At 39.2% G+C, this 15,888-nt stretch overlaps 1 protein-coding gene across 2 annotated transcripts in view; it reads right to left on the bottom strand.

The window, feature by feature from the left end:
- The window catches only part of BTLA (B and T lymphocyte associated), a 32,095-nt gene extending 29,368 nt beyond the window's left edge, over window positions 1-2,727 (bottom strand). For both annotated transcript variants that reach the window (XM_037525557.2, XM_037525558.2), the window contains exons 1-2: window positions 2,566-2,727; window positions 1,576-1,760 (exon numbers count right to left, since the gene is read on the bottom strand). In XM_037525557.2, coding sequence (XP_037381454.1) covers window positions 1,576-1,645 — 70 coding nt within the window. In that variant the 5' untranslated portion in view covers window positions 1,646-1,760; window positions 2,566-2,727. The remainder of the gene's footprint in view (window positions 1-1,575; window positions 1,761-2,565) is intronic.
- Window positions 2,728-15,888: the final 13,161 nt, after the last annotated feature.

Below are 15,888 nucleotides of genomic sequence, written 5' to 3'. Positions count from 1 at the left end.
TGTCTCTGGTTCATAGTTTTTTGTTGAAAAAATGCTATTAACATTTATCAAGCAGCGATTATGTATACTTCCCACGCCAGTCTCGGCACCCATGGCATTGCCTTTCTAGTCTTTACAAGTATTGGCCATAACTTCGATAAAAAACTTAACCTGGGAGGGAGGGGGAAGAGCAAAGGTGGACGACAGTGGAGGACAGTGGGTGCATTGGCATACAAGGTGTCCTGTTGTGACAGCACTTGAAGTTGTGACCCCAAATCTCTAAATCACATATTGTAAACCAATGTCACCTCAATAAAAAGAAAGAAAGAAAGAAACTTTACCAAGGTCACACAGTTAGTGGCAAAGTGGTAGCACCAAGGAATGAACCCAAGTCTGACACACAAGATAATTTTTGTAAACATGTTGGGATGTGGAATAGAAGTTGTTTTCTCTTCCAGTGTGATATAGCACTATAAAAGCTTTTACTTTATTGCACAAAGAATAATCTATTTGTCCCTCAAATAGATATAAAATTTATTTAATAATATTTGACTCCAATTGTATGGAGTCAAATGTTTCACTTTCCTGTATGGAAAGTGAAAAAAATTCAGGCAGCTATCTCAGCACCTCATCAAACTAATACCAAGTTCTTACAAACATACAAATGCTTAGGTGACTGAAAGGGATTTTTCTTTGCACCTGGTTGCATGCCATCCTGGCATCAGAGAGAGCACAATTCTAGAAATGAAGATGACAGTCTGACTATATTTTCTGATTTAAAACCACAGCATGCAAACTGATAAGATATGTGTGTCTGGTGGGGGATAATAAGGCATGATATTTGAAACCAAACCTGAGAAACCAGAAACTTGTAACTATTAATAGTTAGAATCTGTGGGTCTCTGTGCCAATGCAATGGGGCAAATGAACACACCAGGAGTAAGAAATTATCTTAGTTAGCCTCCATAAAATCTTGCAGGAGTGGGCAAACATCCTCTCTGCAGAAACTGAGCTGTTTTCTATTCAAATGATGCCCACGGAGGACCCATTTTCTTGCAGCACAATAAAAGCGACGATGGAATGCTGCAATCCTTTACTTGTCAACATTTTCTTAAGTCAGTTTTCTCAATGTGCACACTCCATTGAAGCAAGTGGTAGTATTTTATTTAGCAACATTATTCAAGAGTAACCAGAGTCAGGTATAACCCCATAATGTAACATTACCTACCCAAGCACTGATGCACTTCGCTAACCTTAACTTAGAAAGAACAGGCTATTTATTCACCATCAGTATGGCATCCAGAGCATTTCTGCTAGTAGTTGTGATAAATTTGTACTTAACTATTTATAACATTTGCCCAATTCTCTTTTCTTACAGTGAGAAAATGATTTGAAGAAAATTGGCAAAACTATGACTTGATTACCATATTTTAATTCGGTTGCTGTTCTATAAAGTCTCTAGTGAGCAAATCTAACTACATCGTTTCATTTACCATCATCCATTTGACACTATCTTACTAGGACTGACAAGGGAAAACATTGCCTCTAACACTTCCTGACAGATAAACAAGAAATAACATGAGTAAGGTGTCTTACCATCAGTACTCCAGATACCCAGGTATCGGTCTAGGAAGAGGACCCAAAACAATTTCCCAATTCCAAGCATGGCAGATGATAGCTTCACTTCCTATGCATATCAGGACTGGGAAAACTCAGATATCAGTCTTCCCTTTTTCACCTGAGTTCTTTAGGGTTGGATCAGTAACATACCACAGCAACATCTGTGAAATAAATGAAGAGAAAGGACATAAGAGAGGACAGTAGGAAGAGCCAGAATTGTTTTGTGAAACAAAATGAAGAGAAAGACAACGTGATACACTGTTCTGTGGTTTTGCTTCTTGTCAAATTGACTGTTCACTTTCAAATGCTCTGATCTGCAAAGCAGCTCCTTGTTTGACTTCTCCTTCCGTTTACTACCCTTTGTGCCCCACACTGAAGCTTTTCTCATTCAAAATTTAGTGAAATGAACAATTAAACTGTAAAGAAATCTGTATTGTTGCCATTTTTAGGTTGAGATTTTAATCAAATCAAAATCAGGAAAATCATGGTAAAAAGTACCTATGGCAAGCATACATTTTCCCCCTTCTGATATCTTATGATTATGAAACTTCTTTTATGTAAAAGAATTTGGGTTTTTCTTCCCAACCATCAAATCATGTCAAGATGAAAACGCCTATTGTCATTAAACCAGTGGAGATTTACTTGAGGTTATGGAGCAAATGAGTGACAGGAAGCACTTCCTCAACAGACGTGGGAAGGGCAAATGTCTTTAATCTCTAGATAATTATCAATGGAACAAGATCATTGCTAATATTGGCTACATGTTCTCTTTAAATAATAGTTTCAAGCTACAAGATATCTTGAATATCTATTAAGGGAAACTTCCATTTCCAAATTCTTCATGCAGTTATTTTCTAATTTAAATAAAATAAAGGCAATTTAGGAAGAAGCAGGAAATCTCAAAATCAGAAAGCTCGGGTCGATAAAAAACTGTTTTCTCTGGGCTAATTGTAATAATTAACTTACCTTCTGGTTATAGAAGCCAATCCATTTGAGATGCCAATGAAAAATCCAGATTTGTGACATCTGTGATCATCGACAGAAGTTTATTTTGTGAGTCCTTCTCTCAAAGGCTGGTGATATTTTTTCAAGGTCATACTTCAATGGTTTTAGGCACATAAGGTTAAAAATTAGTTACTGTAGGGCTTCCCTGGTGGCGCAGCGGTTGGGCGCTGGGTTGCGGGGCTGCCCGCGGCCTCTGCGGCGCTGGTTCGGTCCCCGGCTGCTCCCCGGCCACCGGAGGGGGGTCCCACACGGCGCGCAGGCCTCTCCTGCCGCCCGCTGCTCCCCTCAGCAGTGTGCTTTGGTCCTTCTGCCTGCTCTGCTCCCCGCTCTGACTCTGGTGAGTTCTCTCGCCCTCCCGCGCTTCTGACTGTGCCCAGTGCTTATATAAATAAATAAATTAATTAAAAAAAATAGTTACTGTATATTCATGGATTCAAATGGACATTGTGTGATGGCTGAAATCATAAGATGACTGAATAACTGTGCCTGATTTTGAAAAGCTCAGTCAACCAAAACTGTAATTTCCTCTTATCAGTCAAGTGTTGGAATTTAAATATTCATACAATTCAACTACTACGGGGTCACATAGAGCAATGATACATAACTTCTTAGCCCTTCAATTACTTATTAACATCCTGAGAAACATTTATACACCATTTATACAGCTTTATCCTCCTGTGTTCAAGGTGGGGTGCAAACTTCCTGTGGTGACTGAGACAAGGCTCATGTTCCCTTTAAAATAGTTCCAGAGGTGGGCATCCCTGGTGGCCAAGGGGTTAAGCATCAGCACTATGAAGCTATCAGCAGCCACTGCAGCATGAGTTCAATCCCCCGCTAGGGAGATGACCCACATGGCGCAGCAGACCTCTCTTGTCTTGCCTGCAGCTCCCCTCAGCAGTGGATTTCAGTCAGTCTGCCTGTTCTGTTCCCCATTCTGTCTCTAGTGAAACCTCTCACTGACTGACTGATGGTCCTGTTTATGTCTTCAGCGCTGGAAGGAGTCAGCATTGAAAAACCCAAATAATATATACCTAAATTGCACAACATAGTGGCTTGAAAGGAAAGTCCAGGTCCAAGGGAAGCATATTGTCCTCATCCTTTGAACAGGTTTTTAGCTGTCTGCTCAGCAGCCTTGTAGGATGTTCCCCTGCCCGTTCCATGAGCATTTCTCCAAGTGATTCAGAAAAAATGTTCTCCAGTAACATATTTAAACAGCTCAGTAATATTCCTTCTTGTAACTATGGTACTATTTAGTCATTTTCTTATTATAGGACATTTATGTTTGTTGAATTTTTCACCTAAAGATAAACATTTTTGTTCTGTAACATTTTGGATGATTTCCCAAAAGTGAAATTACATTTGTGTTACGAACATTCTTAGCATTCTTGAGCTTACTGCTAAATGACTTACCAGAAAGACAAACATACATTCCTAGAGGCAAGTAATGGGTATCCAGACCTGGTAACTGTACCCTTACTATTAGGAGTATCTTACTGAGAACATTACACTTTAAAAAGTAAAACCTTCCAATTATTCTGGACTTTTATGCCTAATGGGGACGAACAGACTAGGGGGTCTTTTATTATCTGTGAATTTTTATTCATGCACAATTAACTCCTTACCAAAATATTGGAGTCTTAGTTTTCTTACTATTTTTCAACTTCAATGGTGTATATATTGAATATATTAAACTGTTGACACATTGTGTTATATTTTCTGCACATCATTTTTGCTTTTTAACACTTTAATGTAGTTTTTGACTGAAGTTGCCTCTTAAAAATGTATGCCTATATGCCAATTTTGTTGCTTTTAAATTAGAAAAACCTTTTCCAATGACTTCTAATTAAGATTTCTAGGTGAACTGGTACAGCAAGTTTCTCAAATGTGTCCACATCATAAGCTCTGGAAATCAGGAACCCCATTACCTTATAAGGCAAGTCATTTGCACTTTTGATTAAATTAAGGATCTGTGTTTATCCAGGTGGGCCCCATGTAATTACAATAAACCTTAGAAGAGGGACATATAAAGAGTCAACATCAGAGGAGAGGGCAATGTGACAACAGAAACAGATGGAAGTGGCCACAAACCAAAAACATGCTAGCAGCCTCTAGAAACTGGAAGATACAAAAATTAAATTCTAGAGCCATCCGAAAGAACCAATCCTGCCAACTTCTTACTTTTAGCTTTATAAAACTCATCTTGGATTCCTGATCTGATCAAGAACTGTAAGAGAACAAATTTGTATTCTTAAGCCACTTGGTTTGCAGTAATTTTTTATGCTGGCAACAGAAAGTAGTGAGTGTTATTTTACTTTCCTTTCTCAGCAAATGTTAAAAGATCTAAGTCCAGGGTCTCCCTGGTGGCACAGTGGATTAAGCACAGTGCTGTGAAGCTGTCCGCAGCCTCTGCAGCACCGGTTTGATTCCTGGCCAGCCAGGGAGTTTCCCACATGGCACAGCAGACCTCTCCTATCTTGCCTGCTGCTCCTCTCAGCAGTGTATTTTGTCAGTCTGCCTATTCTGTTCCCCGCTCTGTCTCTGATGAATCCTCTCACCCTCCCACCCTCTGGCTTGTACCCCAGTGCTTGTATAAATAAATAAATCTTGGAAAAAAAACCAAACATCTATGTCTAGTAGTCTTACTAATACAAAAAGAAACTTGTGTCACTATAAAGCTTTTAAGGAATTTCTTTTAGAAAATCTGTAAATGATCTTAAACCATAAGAAGCTATGCCATTCTTCAGCCAACTAAGTGTCCTGTGATATTTACCTGGTAACTACCAAGGACACCAGGCAGTTCATCCCTAACTTTTCTCTGGAAGAATGACAGGTCAAAGGGCTATTTTAGGATTGTATTATGTGAATTCTGCACAATTTGTATGAGTTCAGCTCTATATATCAGAAAAGCCCAAAATAGTGATGTCTTTAATAAAACAGAAGACTGCTTCACATGCACATGAGGCTTAAGGACAAGTGGAATAGGGCTGATATTGTGGCTCCTCATTCATCAATGACCCTGCCTCCTTCCATCTTCTTGCTTCACTATCTTAGCTCTGATATTCACCCTCCAGGTCCATGGTCCAAGATGGATAGTCTCAACACCAATATCATCTGAATTATAGGCTTTCAAGAGCTGGCTTCCATTGTCAGGCGAAGAACACTTAAGGGACTTGTTAAAAAAAAAAAAAGAGTTGAGATCAGAACCTTATCTTCTAAGTCTGCAATTTTATAGTCACCACTGTTGGAGTGACTGATTTTTTTTAAAAGACCTTTTTTTTTTTAGCAGTTTTAGGGTTCACAGAAAAACTGAGTGGAAACTATAGAGTTCACCCTTCCCCCACACATGCAGTCCCTCTCGCCATCCACATCCTGCACCAGAGTAGTTCACTTGTTACCATAGATGAACCAATACTGAGAGATCTTTATCAAAATGGATTTTTGACAAATGAGATTAGATGAAAAGTTGATAATCTGGAAGGGGTAAGAATAACTGAGTGTCTGAGCTTGAGAGGCTGGAAAGAACTATGACTGGGGAGGAGAGAATTTTGTGTTTTATGAGCTTGAAATAAAGTTGACTATGAGGAACAGAGTAACTGAGAAACTGAATCAGAGGAGCTGGGGCAAGAAACAGAATTTTGTGAAACAGGTCCAGAGTTGACTCTGTGAATAAATGAGAATGCAAGGGAATGTGAAACAAGACAAGAAGGGAAACCAAGACAAACCCTTGAGACTGCTATTAGTGATTGTAGGGGTGAGGGAGGAGGATGGAGGAGAGGGAAGAGACGCTGTGCTATCCTGCTCATGCCAGTCTCCAAGCACCCAGGCTGCCCCACAGTAAAGATTAGATCAACCTAACCACCTCCCCCGGAGACCAGTCCACAGATGGCACATCATGGAGCAGGGCTTTCCAATATAAACCTGGTGAAAGACCAGGTTTTTCTTTCCAATTTGTTGCGATCAACACTTTTGTGAAGTCAGTAATGATTACCAATAATAAAAGAAGACCAAGGGCTTGGATGTCGTGACAATGTCAAATTTCTGTAAAATTTCTGCAAACTTACTTTCCTTTTCTGTATTTACCTTGCGGTCAATGAAAAATAAACACCAATACGTGTGCATAGGACGAAGAGGAACTGACACCAGGACAGGATATTATTCATGGCTCTGTAGTTAGTGCTTTACAAAAACATTGGCAAGTTTCTTCATTTCTCTGGGCCTACATTCTCTTGTTTGTAAGGTAAGGCAATTAAATTTGTGTGGTGCTTAAATGTTAGTTGACACAGAAAGCACCCAGCTAAAATTTCATTCTGCCCATTCCTTGTCTAAAGGAGAGCTGTTTGTTCCCCTGTGAATATTTTTCATGCTCTCTAGTATTTTGAGATGTATTGTGTTTTGAGATTGAAAAGAAAAGCAAATACAGGGAGCCAGATTTTCTGCAAAACCATTCTAGGCTAATTAAATTGTCTCTAATCATGATAGGTAAAAACCACAGGAAATCTAAAATAAAAAGAGTTCTGAACCACAGACACCAGCTTATGTAACAGGATCCACGACTCGCTAGTTCAGGATTTTAGGCTACCAGCACATTGCATAGATCTGAGTGCACATTTCCACACTTCCCAGCCACTTTGTGATGGACAATGGCTTTTCTCATTCATCTATCATGTTGTTAATGCCAAATATGACAGGCACTCAACTGATGCCCAACAATTGTTTCTAAAACAAATAAATGAAAATGACTGATTTCCTTCAAAATCTTTTATCTGAATTTAATATTACAAGTTTTTTTTTCATTTTTTTCTAAAGATTTATTTATTTTTATACAAGAGCTGGGGTACAGGTCAGAGGCGCGGGAGGGTGAGAGGATTCACCAGAGACAGAGCAGGGAGCAGAACAGGCAGACAACAGAAATACACTGCTGAGGGGAGCAGCAGACGAGGCAGGAGAGCTCTGTCCTGCCATGTGGGAATCTCGCTGGTCGGCCGGGATCGAATCCTCACTGCAGAGGTTGTGGACAGCTTCACAGCGTGGCACTCAACCCGCTGCGCTGCCAGGGAGGCCTTTTTTTTTTTTTTTTTTTTTGAAATTCAGTATCCCTCCAACACTAATTCTGTGAAGAAATTATTTACTGTCATTTACTTTAGGAACAGATCTGGGTTCAAATTTCAATTCTATTTTAATATGCATAGATTAGGCTTTGATACAATAACAAACTCCCAAATATTGTGGCTAAGAAAAGTTTAGTCTTTACTTTCAGTGTCTGCTTGAAGTTTAGGCAATCGTCTAGTCTGGGGTAATTAGTCCCTCAATGGTGACTTAACAATACAGGCTTCAGCTATTCAACATTCTATCAACTATTTTTTTTGTATGATTGGTTCTCAAGGCTGCATATGATTTAGGAGTACAGGTTCACACCTCTTCAGTTGTATGTTAACCACATCTACCATCAAAGCACTCAATCCTCCATCATAGTCCATTCAGGCCCCTCCAGCCTCATTCCCCACCCCACACACTTCTCATCTGGTAGCATCAATTCTATAGTCAGATTTCTTGTTTTGGTCCTTTGTTTTTTTTTCTCTATGTTCCACACAGGAGTGAAATCATCCAGTATTTGTCTCTTTCCTTCTGACTTATTTTGGCTAGCATAACCCCCTGCAGTTCCATGCATGTTATCACAAATGGCATGATTTCATCTTTTTTTTTCTTTTATAGCTGAGCAGTATTTCATTGTTCATATATGTATATATATCACATCTTCTTTATTCACTCATCTGTCATTGGGTACTTAAGACATTTCCATAATTTAGCTATTGTAAGTAGTGCTGCAATGAACATAAGAATGTATATTCCTCTTTGGGGCCCCCCTGGTGGCTTGAGGGGTTAAGATGCAACCTATGAAGCTATTCACAGCCACTGCAGCATGAGTTCGATTCCGGGCAAGCCAGGGAGCAGCCCACATGGTGCAGCAGGCCTCTCCTGACTCGCCCGCTGCTCCCCTCAGCAGTGTATTTCAGGCAATCCCCGTTCTGTACCCCGCTCTGCCTCTGGTGAGTTCTCTCACCCTCCACACCTCTGGCCCCAGTTCTTGTATGCATAATTAAATAAATCTTTTTTAAAAAAAGAAATGTATATACCTCTTGGAACTACTATTTTTGTACTATGTGGGTAAATACCTTGGAGTGGTATTTTTATGGTAGATCTATTTTTAATATTTTGAGAAGCCTCCACACCATTTTCCACAGGGGCTGGCTGAATCTACATTGCCACCACAAATGGATGAGGTTTTTTTGTCTACATCCTCAACAACACTCGGTTTCTAGTGTTTTTCATATGGGCCATCCTTATAGGTGTGAGGTGTATCTTATTGTGGTTTTGACTTGCATTGAATAAGTGATGATAAGCATTTTTGCAAAGTTCCATCACCTTAGTGTAAGCGGAAGAGAAAAACTAAAGACTTATGCAAGATCTATTCACTGTTCATGACTTATTGATAAGAACTATCACATGGCAGGAAGTGCAGGAAGTAAACTCGCCAGGTTCAGGAAGGAAAAACATCAAACTAAATGCTGGTGGACATAAAGCATTATCTCTGCCACACTCTCTAACCTATTATTCAGGCAGTTTAATTAATCCTTTCAGCTAGTAGCATGTCTAGCAATCAAAAAAGGTTCTGCTACAAATTACACCAAGATGCTGGAATGATGCATACATCTGTTTGTCTAAAGAAGAATAGAAGAAAAAAAAAAAAGTAGAATGGGACTTGTAAAGATCAAGCCAAAGGAGTGATTGAGGGCCCACCAACATGATCCCAGTAAGGAGAAGGCAGTGGCTGATGCCCATGCAACTGGCCCTAGTGAATCCCATGTTGGTACAAGTGAAGATGGGGCTCATGACAGGAACTGAGGCACAGCTATGGGAGCTCGGATTATTCTGTCTTTGCCTTGCCTTTTCAGTGCCCTTCACCCAGGGTACAAACAGGGAAGTTTGAGACAAGGAATCTCTCAACTATACATGCTGAGGGCCTCCCCGGTGGCACAGCGGTTGAGTGCTGGGTTGCGAAGCTGCCCGCAGCCTCTGCAGCGCTGGTTCGATTCCTGGCTGCTCCTGGCCACTGGAGGAGGGTCCCACATGGCGCACAGGCCTCTCCTGCCACCCGCTGCTCCCCTCAGCAGTGTACTTCGGTCCTTCTGCCTGCTCTGCTCCCCGCTCTGGCTCTGGTGAATTCTCTCACCCTCCCGCGCTTTTGACTGTACCCAGTGCTTGTATAAATAAATAAATCTTTAAAAAAAAAGAGAACTCCTAAAACAACAACAAAAAGACAAATCAACAACTATATATGCTGAAACAGCAACAGATACTAGGCTTAGATTAGCAAAAAACCTGAGGTCTTCCTGAGTCTCTCCCTGACTCCACACGTTACTGCATTCCCCACTTCTTCTGCTTCTTTGACTTTCGCTTCTAAATAAACATGAGATTGCCCTTGTAATGGGGTTGCACCTTGAGTCATCCAAGGAGGATACTGGCAGCAGTACATTACTCAAACTTGCCCTCTCCTGCCTTAGAAGTGCTCGAGCACCAAGTTAAACCAGCAGCTGTGACTACAAGCTGGTGGCCAAGAAGACAAAGTTAACAGTGGAAGTAATGCGCATGATCAGGACTCAGGCCTGAAATTCCAAGGAAGAAGGGAGAAATGGGTGGGTTTGCGCCACTGAGGCCTCCTTACCTTCAGCAGTTGCAGCTAGGTTATCTCCTCACAATCCTTCCCAATTACAATGGAGAGCCAGGTAGTAAACCCCATGACCCAAGTGATCCCCAAATGTAAATGAGGCCACCATCTATCTCTGTGACCCCAGCAGTGAAGCCCATGGTCATGGCACATGCAGCAGCAGTAGCACATCAGTGACCACTCTGGCAGGGGCAGTGGTCCCTGGATACTGCCCTAGAGGCAGAGGCAAATTAGATAAATCAAAAATTAATGCTATAGCATCACCTAGTGGAAGCAAAAAGGAAAGACTACTGAATTGGAATCAAAGCAAAAAAAAACTTGACAAAAATCAGGTGTTAAATATACTACGTGCACAGAATGAGGAACAGTTCATCGAACACCATTAAAAATCATGGCAACATGGCTTTGCAAAAAGAAAAAACAATTCTCTAGACACAGAAGATAGAAATGACTGTTCTCTAATTTGTAGAGAATTCAAAAGTATAATGATGAAGAAATTCAATGACCTAAAAGAAAACTCAGAAAATCTTTCAATGAGCTCAGGAATAAAATTAATGAGTAGGAGTATTTTGCAGAGGGATCAAAACTAAAAAAGAACCAAAAAAAATTCTAATGCTTTAAAAATTCAGTAAATTAGATGAAGAATACAATAAAAAGCATTGGAAATAGACCACACAAAATATTAATGATAGAAATTAAAAAAAAAATTAAAGTGGAAGAAGAGAAAGAAATAGAGTATCTGACACCATAAATAAAGGTGTAACATAAGGATAATGGGTGTCCTAGAAGAGAAGGTAGAGAGGAGAATAGAAACTCTGCAAATAAAGGAAAGCAGCTGGAAGAAAAATTGGTGGAGAAATTACAATAGGATATGGACATGGAAGATGTTTTTTGAAAGGCCTCACTGCAATAATTTTTTAAAAAGCATCTGAAAACATCCTTTGGAGACTTAGAATTTCTAAATTATTATTATTATTATTTTTTAAAAATTTATTTATTTATATAAGCACTAGGGTACAGTTAGAAGTGTGGGAGGGTGAGAGAATTCACCAGAGCCGGAGCGGAGAGCAGAACAGGCAGACTGACAAAGTACACTGCTGAAGGGAGCAGTGGGTGGCAGGAGAGGCCTGCGTGCCATGTGGGACCCTTGCCTGGCGGCCTGGGATCAAACCGGCGCTGCAGAGGCTGCGGGCAGCTTCGCAACCCAGCGCTCAACCGCTGCACCACCAGGGAGGTCCCAGAATTTCTAAATTATTTTTTTTAGTCACTCAAATGAAAAATGATTAAAAATACATCCACAATGCTATTTGAAAACATGAGATATTATGGATGCTAGATGGCACCTCACTGTTAAAAGTTCTCTGAGAAATATATTATGTAAATCACAAAAATTCTGTTTGAAATTACAGAGGTGAATCATGGACATAAAGTGGTCATGCCATTTGGATAATGGCACTAGCAGCATTTAGTTGAGAAATAATACACAAAGTCAGGGCTCGTGATCTGCAAAAATAAAATTTTCTTGGCATTAAAAAAGAAAAAGAAACAACAGTATAATAGCAGGAAACTTCCTAAACTTGGGGAAAAGGGAGGCAAGGAATTTTAGTAATGCATCACTTTATGACAGGGATCAATTCTCATAAATGTAGTTATGTGATTTCTCCTTTGAGCAAACAGCATGGAGCACACTGATACAAACTGAAATGGCAAAGCTTACTACACACTTAGGCTACATAGGGACCATCATCTACCATTATGTGGTGCATAACTTTATACAAATACATGAAGAATTATTCAAACACCTAAGTATTTAAATGCAAAATAACCTATTAAGTAAAATTGTCAAAAGTCAAAGATAAAAAATACTAGATTTTTCCCTTTCATCTTCACTATAGAAAATTCCATCCAAAACACAATTAGGGCCTCCCTGGTGGTGCAGGAGTTAAAGTCAGCGCTATCAAGCTATCAGCAGCCACTGAAGCATGAGTTAGATCACGCCAGGGAGCTAACCCACTTGGCAAGGCAGACTACTCCTATCTTGCACACTGCTCCCTTCAGCAGTGTATTTCAGCCTGTTCTGCTCCCGTCTCTCATGAAATCTCTCACTCCCCCACCTCTAACCTACACCCCAGTTCCTATATGCATAAATAAAAATCATTCTTTTAAAAAAACATACATATTACCAAACTCCAGAAGAAACAGTTGTATATTTATAATAAAGCTGTACCTACATTTAAGAGTTTCCAAGAAAATCTCGAGGCCCAGATAGTGTCACTGACAAGTTCTAATTCTGTACAGGATCTTTTTTTTTAGATTTTTATTTATTTATGCAGACAAGAACTGGGGTGTAGGCCAGAGGTGTGTGTGGGTGAGAGGATTCCCCAGAGACAGAGATGGGGACAGACAGGTGGATCTACTGAAATACACTGCTGAGGGGAGCAGCAAGCAAGACAGGGGAGGTCTGCTACTCTACGTAGATTAGCTCCCTGGATGGAGATCGAACTCATGCTGTAGTGGCTGGCAAGAGGCTGATAGTACTGACTTTAACCCCTGCGCCACCAGGGAGGCCTATAATTCTATACAGTATCTTTGAGAACACAGAGAGAAGGCTATACTTCCCAACTCATATCACGAAGCTAATAATACTATAAAACCAAGTCAGATGAGGACATTAGAAGAAAACCATTGCCAAGCTCTGTCACCCCGAGATGATGCAGGTGCCTCTTTTTCTTTCTCCTTTTCTTAATAAACGTGTCCATTTAAAATGTTAAAAAAAAGTGAAGAAAACCACTGCCAATATTCCTCATGAGCAGAAATACAAAATTTATCAATAAAACTTTAGTGAATTACCAAACTCAAGAAGATATAGTCCTATATACATTTTATCTGAGAATGCAGGGCTGCCTAAATAATCATTGTTGTTCATATTAACAGAATTAAAAAACAAACAAACTATATTGAGCCAATACAGATAACAAAGCTTAAAAAACTCAACATTTGTGATAAAACCTCTGAGTACACTAGAAGGCTACTCCTTAATCTAATAAAGGACATGTATAAAAACCCACTTAATAGTGAAAACTGGAAAACAGGAACAGGCAAGAATGTTCACACTCATTACTCCTACTCAATACTGACTGAAAGTCCTAGCTATTCCAATGAGGCAAGAAAAGTGTAACACATCAATTAGAAAGACGTAAAATTGTCTTTATTTAGAGATGGTATTTGTTTATCTAAAAGGATCTAACATAAACTGCAAGAATTAAAAATGCACTTAGGGTCTCCCTAGTGGCACAAGGGGTTAAGCCTCAGCACTATCAAGCTATCTGGAGCCACTGCAGCAAGAGTTCAATCCCCAGTCAGGGACCAATCCACATGGCGCAGTAGACCTCTCCTGTCACTCCCCTCAGCAGTGTATTCCAGTCAATCCACTTGCCCATACTGCTCTCCGCTGTCTCTTGTGAATCCTCTCATCTCGCTGTACCTCTGGCCTACACCCCAGCTCTTGTATGCATAAATAAATAAACCTTTAAAAAATAAAAATAAAAATGCATTTAGCAAGATTACAGAAGATCAGCATATGAAGTCAATTGTATTCTATTCTAAGCAATAAACCGTTGGAATTTGGAAGAAAAAAACATTTAGAATAGCACCGAAAAAGCACTTGTTATAAATCTAATAATGCAGTTTGTGCAGGATGAAAAAATTTAAAAGCCTAAATGCAAAAATATTTCACTTAGAGATATTCAAAGGCTTGAGGATTCAATAAAGATAAGAATTTCCCCTTATTTGAACTATACATTCAAAATCTCAGCAAACTTTTTTGTAGAGACAAGCTGATTCCAAAATTTATACGGAAAGGCAAAGAAACTGGAATAGCTAAAACAATTCTGCAAAGAATGAAGTTGGAAGAATCACACTATCCAGTTCAAGGCTTACTACTGTACCCAAGGCAGTGTGGTAGAAGCAAAAGAACATACACACCATAAAACACCACAGTAATTGCCACAGGTAAGATCCTGTGATGAATGCTAAAATTATTGGATGAAGCCTTACAGAGGAACTGGATATTCCCGTAACCTCAAAGTATTTCTTCCCAAATTTACCAACTACTATGGTGGTTATTTATGGCCACATGTTTTTTGATATTCCTTTCTTCAGGATGCAAAGCTTAATTCCTCTCCTATTGAGACTATACATCTAGTGACTTACTTCTAACAATGGAAAGGCACAAACAATAACTTTACAGTAGAGAAACCCAGCAGATACTACCCTAGATACAACCCTGATGTAAATCAAAATGGGCATTATTACCTCTGTGGTATTCTTCCCCCAAATTCATACTTAGGCTAATCATGAGAAAACAGACAAATCCAAACTAAGGAACACCACACAAGATTTCTAATCATTACTCTTCATGGTCAGGTCATGAAAGATAAAGACAGAAATAATCAAAGATTGGAAGAGACTAAAATATGACAATGAAAGGATCCTGGACTGGATTGTGAACAGAAAAAAATAAAAGATACTAAGTGGAAAAACTAGGGGTAGGACTTGCAATTCTTGTGCAAATCTAAATTTTTTTTTCAAATAAAATGCTTAAAAAGTAAAAATTACCAGTTGTTATGACTTATTCAAATCAGATGTTTAAAAATACTATGAAACTACAATTAAAAATAAACCAAATGCAAAGACTGGTAAGATTGTCATTCATAAGCTGAATTTCATCAAAATAACTGCATTGTTCATCAAAACAATCCATCATCCTTAATAAGCATTATCAAGTTGAACTCATAAAAACACATTATACCCACTTTTGTTTTATGTATTAGGGGTCCCTATAAAGATTTCATTGGAAAAAAAATCTTCTGAAAAAAGACTGCACATTTTAGTTATGCCACATGGTAGTGACTGAGATAACTGCTGACAAAAAATAGATTTGATATTACCTGTACTTCTGATAAATGACTTAACTGGGAGGAAAATGTTGTCTATGTGGAATATCCATATTGATATTATGAACCATATTGGTCATCAGTTAGAATAAAAAAAACATTAAAAAATTAAGACAGTCTTTTGGTGCTATTATTGGCTTCATAAGCTTAGAGGATATCTGAGGTATATTAGACGAAGCCCATTTTATATGTCCATATTATCCCTTATCAAACACCACCTTAACACAGAGTCACACATTTCTTTAGAAGAACTGAACTACAATTGGAAAAGAGGTGAAAATACTGGGGCATGGAAGAGAGTAATCTTGAATGCAGGGGAAAACCAAAAAAAACTAAGTTTATTTAGAGGCAGGGTTAATCACGCCATTATATACAGGATGGAAAAAACAAGGTGTAGAAGCAATGGAAACTGAGTATGAGAGAATGTAAAAGGTGGATTCAAAGAGCCTGTGCTCTACTTGACTTCTACTGTGATTCCCACTGTAGAACACACTTAGCCCCTCTGAATTCCTAGTCTCAGATCTATGGTTTGATGAAGAGATGTGATACAACAAAGGGTTCCCGTTAAATTCTATTATTCTATCAGGCAATCACAATTTGGGA

Source organism: Talpa occidentalis, unplaced genomic scaffold (genome assembly GCF_014898055.3).
Source record: "Talpa occidentalis isolate TD23 unplaced genomic scaffold, MPIMG_talOcc4v2.1 talOcc4.4, whole genome shotgun sequence".
In the NCBI taxonomy this organism is placed as follows: Eukaryota; Metazoa; Chordata; class Mammalia; order Eulipotyphla; family Talpidae; genus Talpa; species Talpa occidentalis.
The sequence above is the reverse complement of the archived record's forward strand: the minus strand, read 5'-3'. Positions and strand labels throughout refer to the sequence as shown.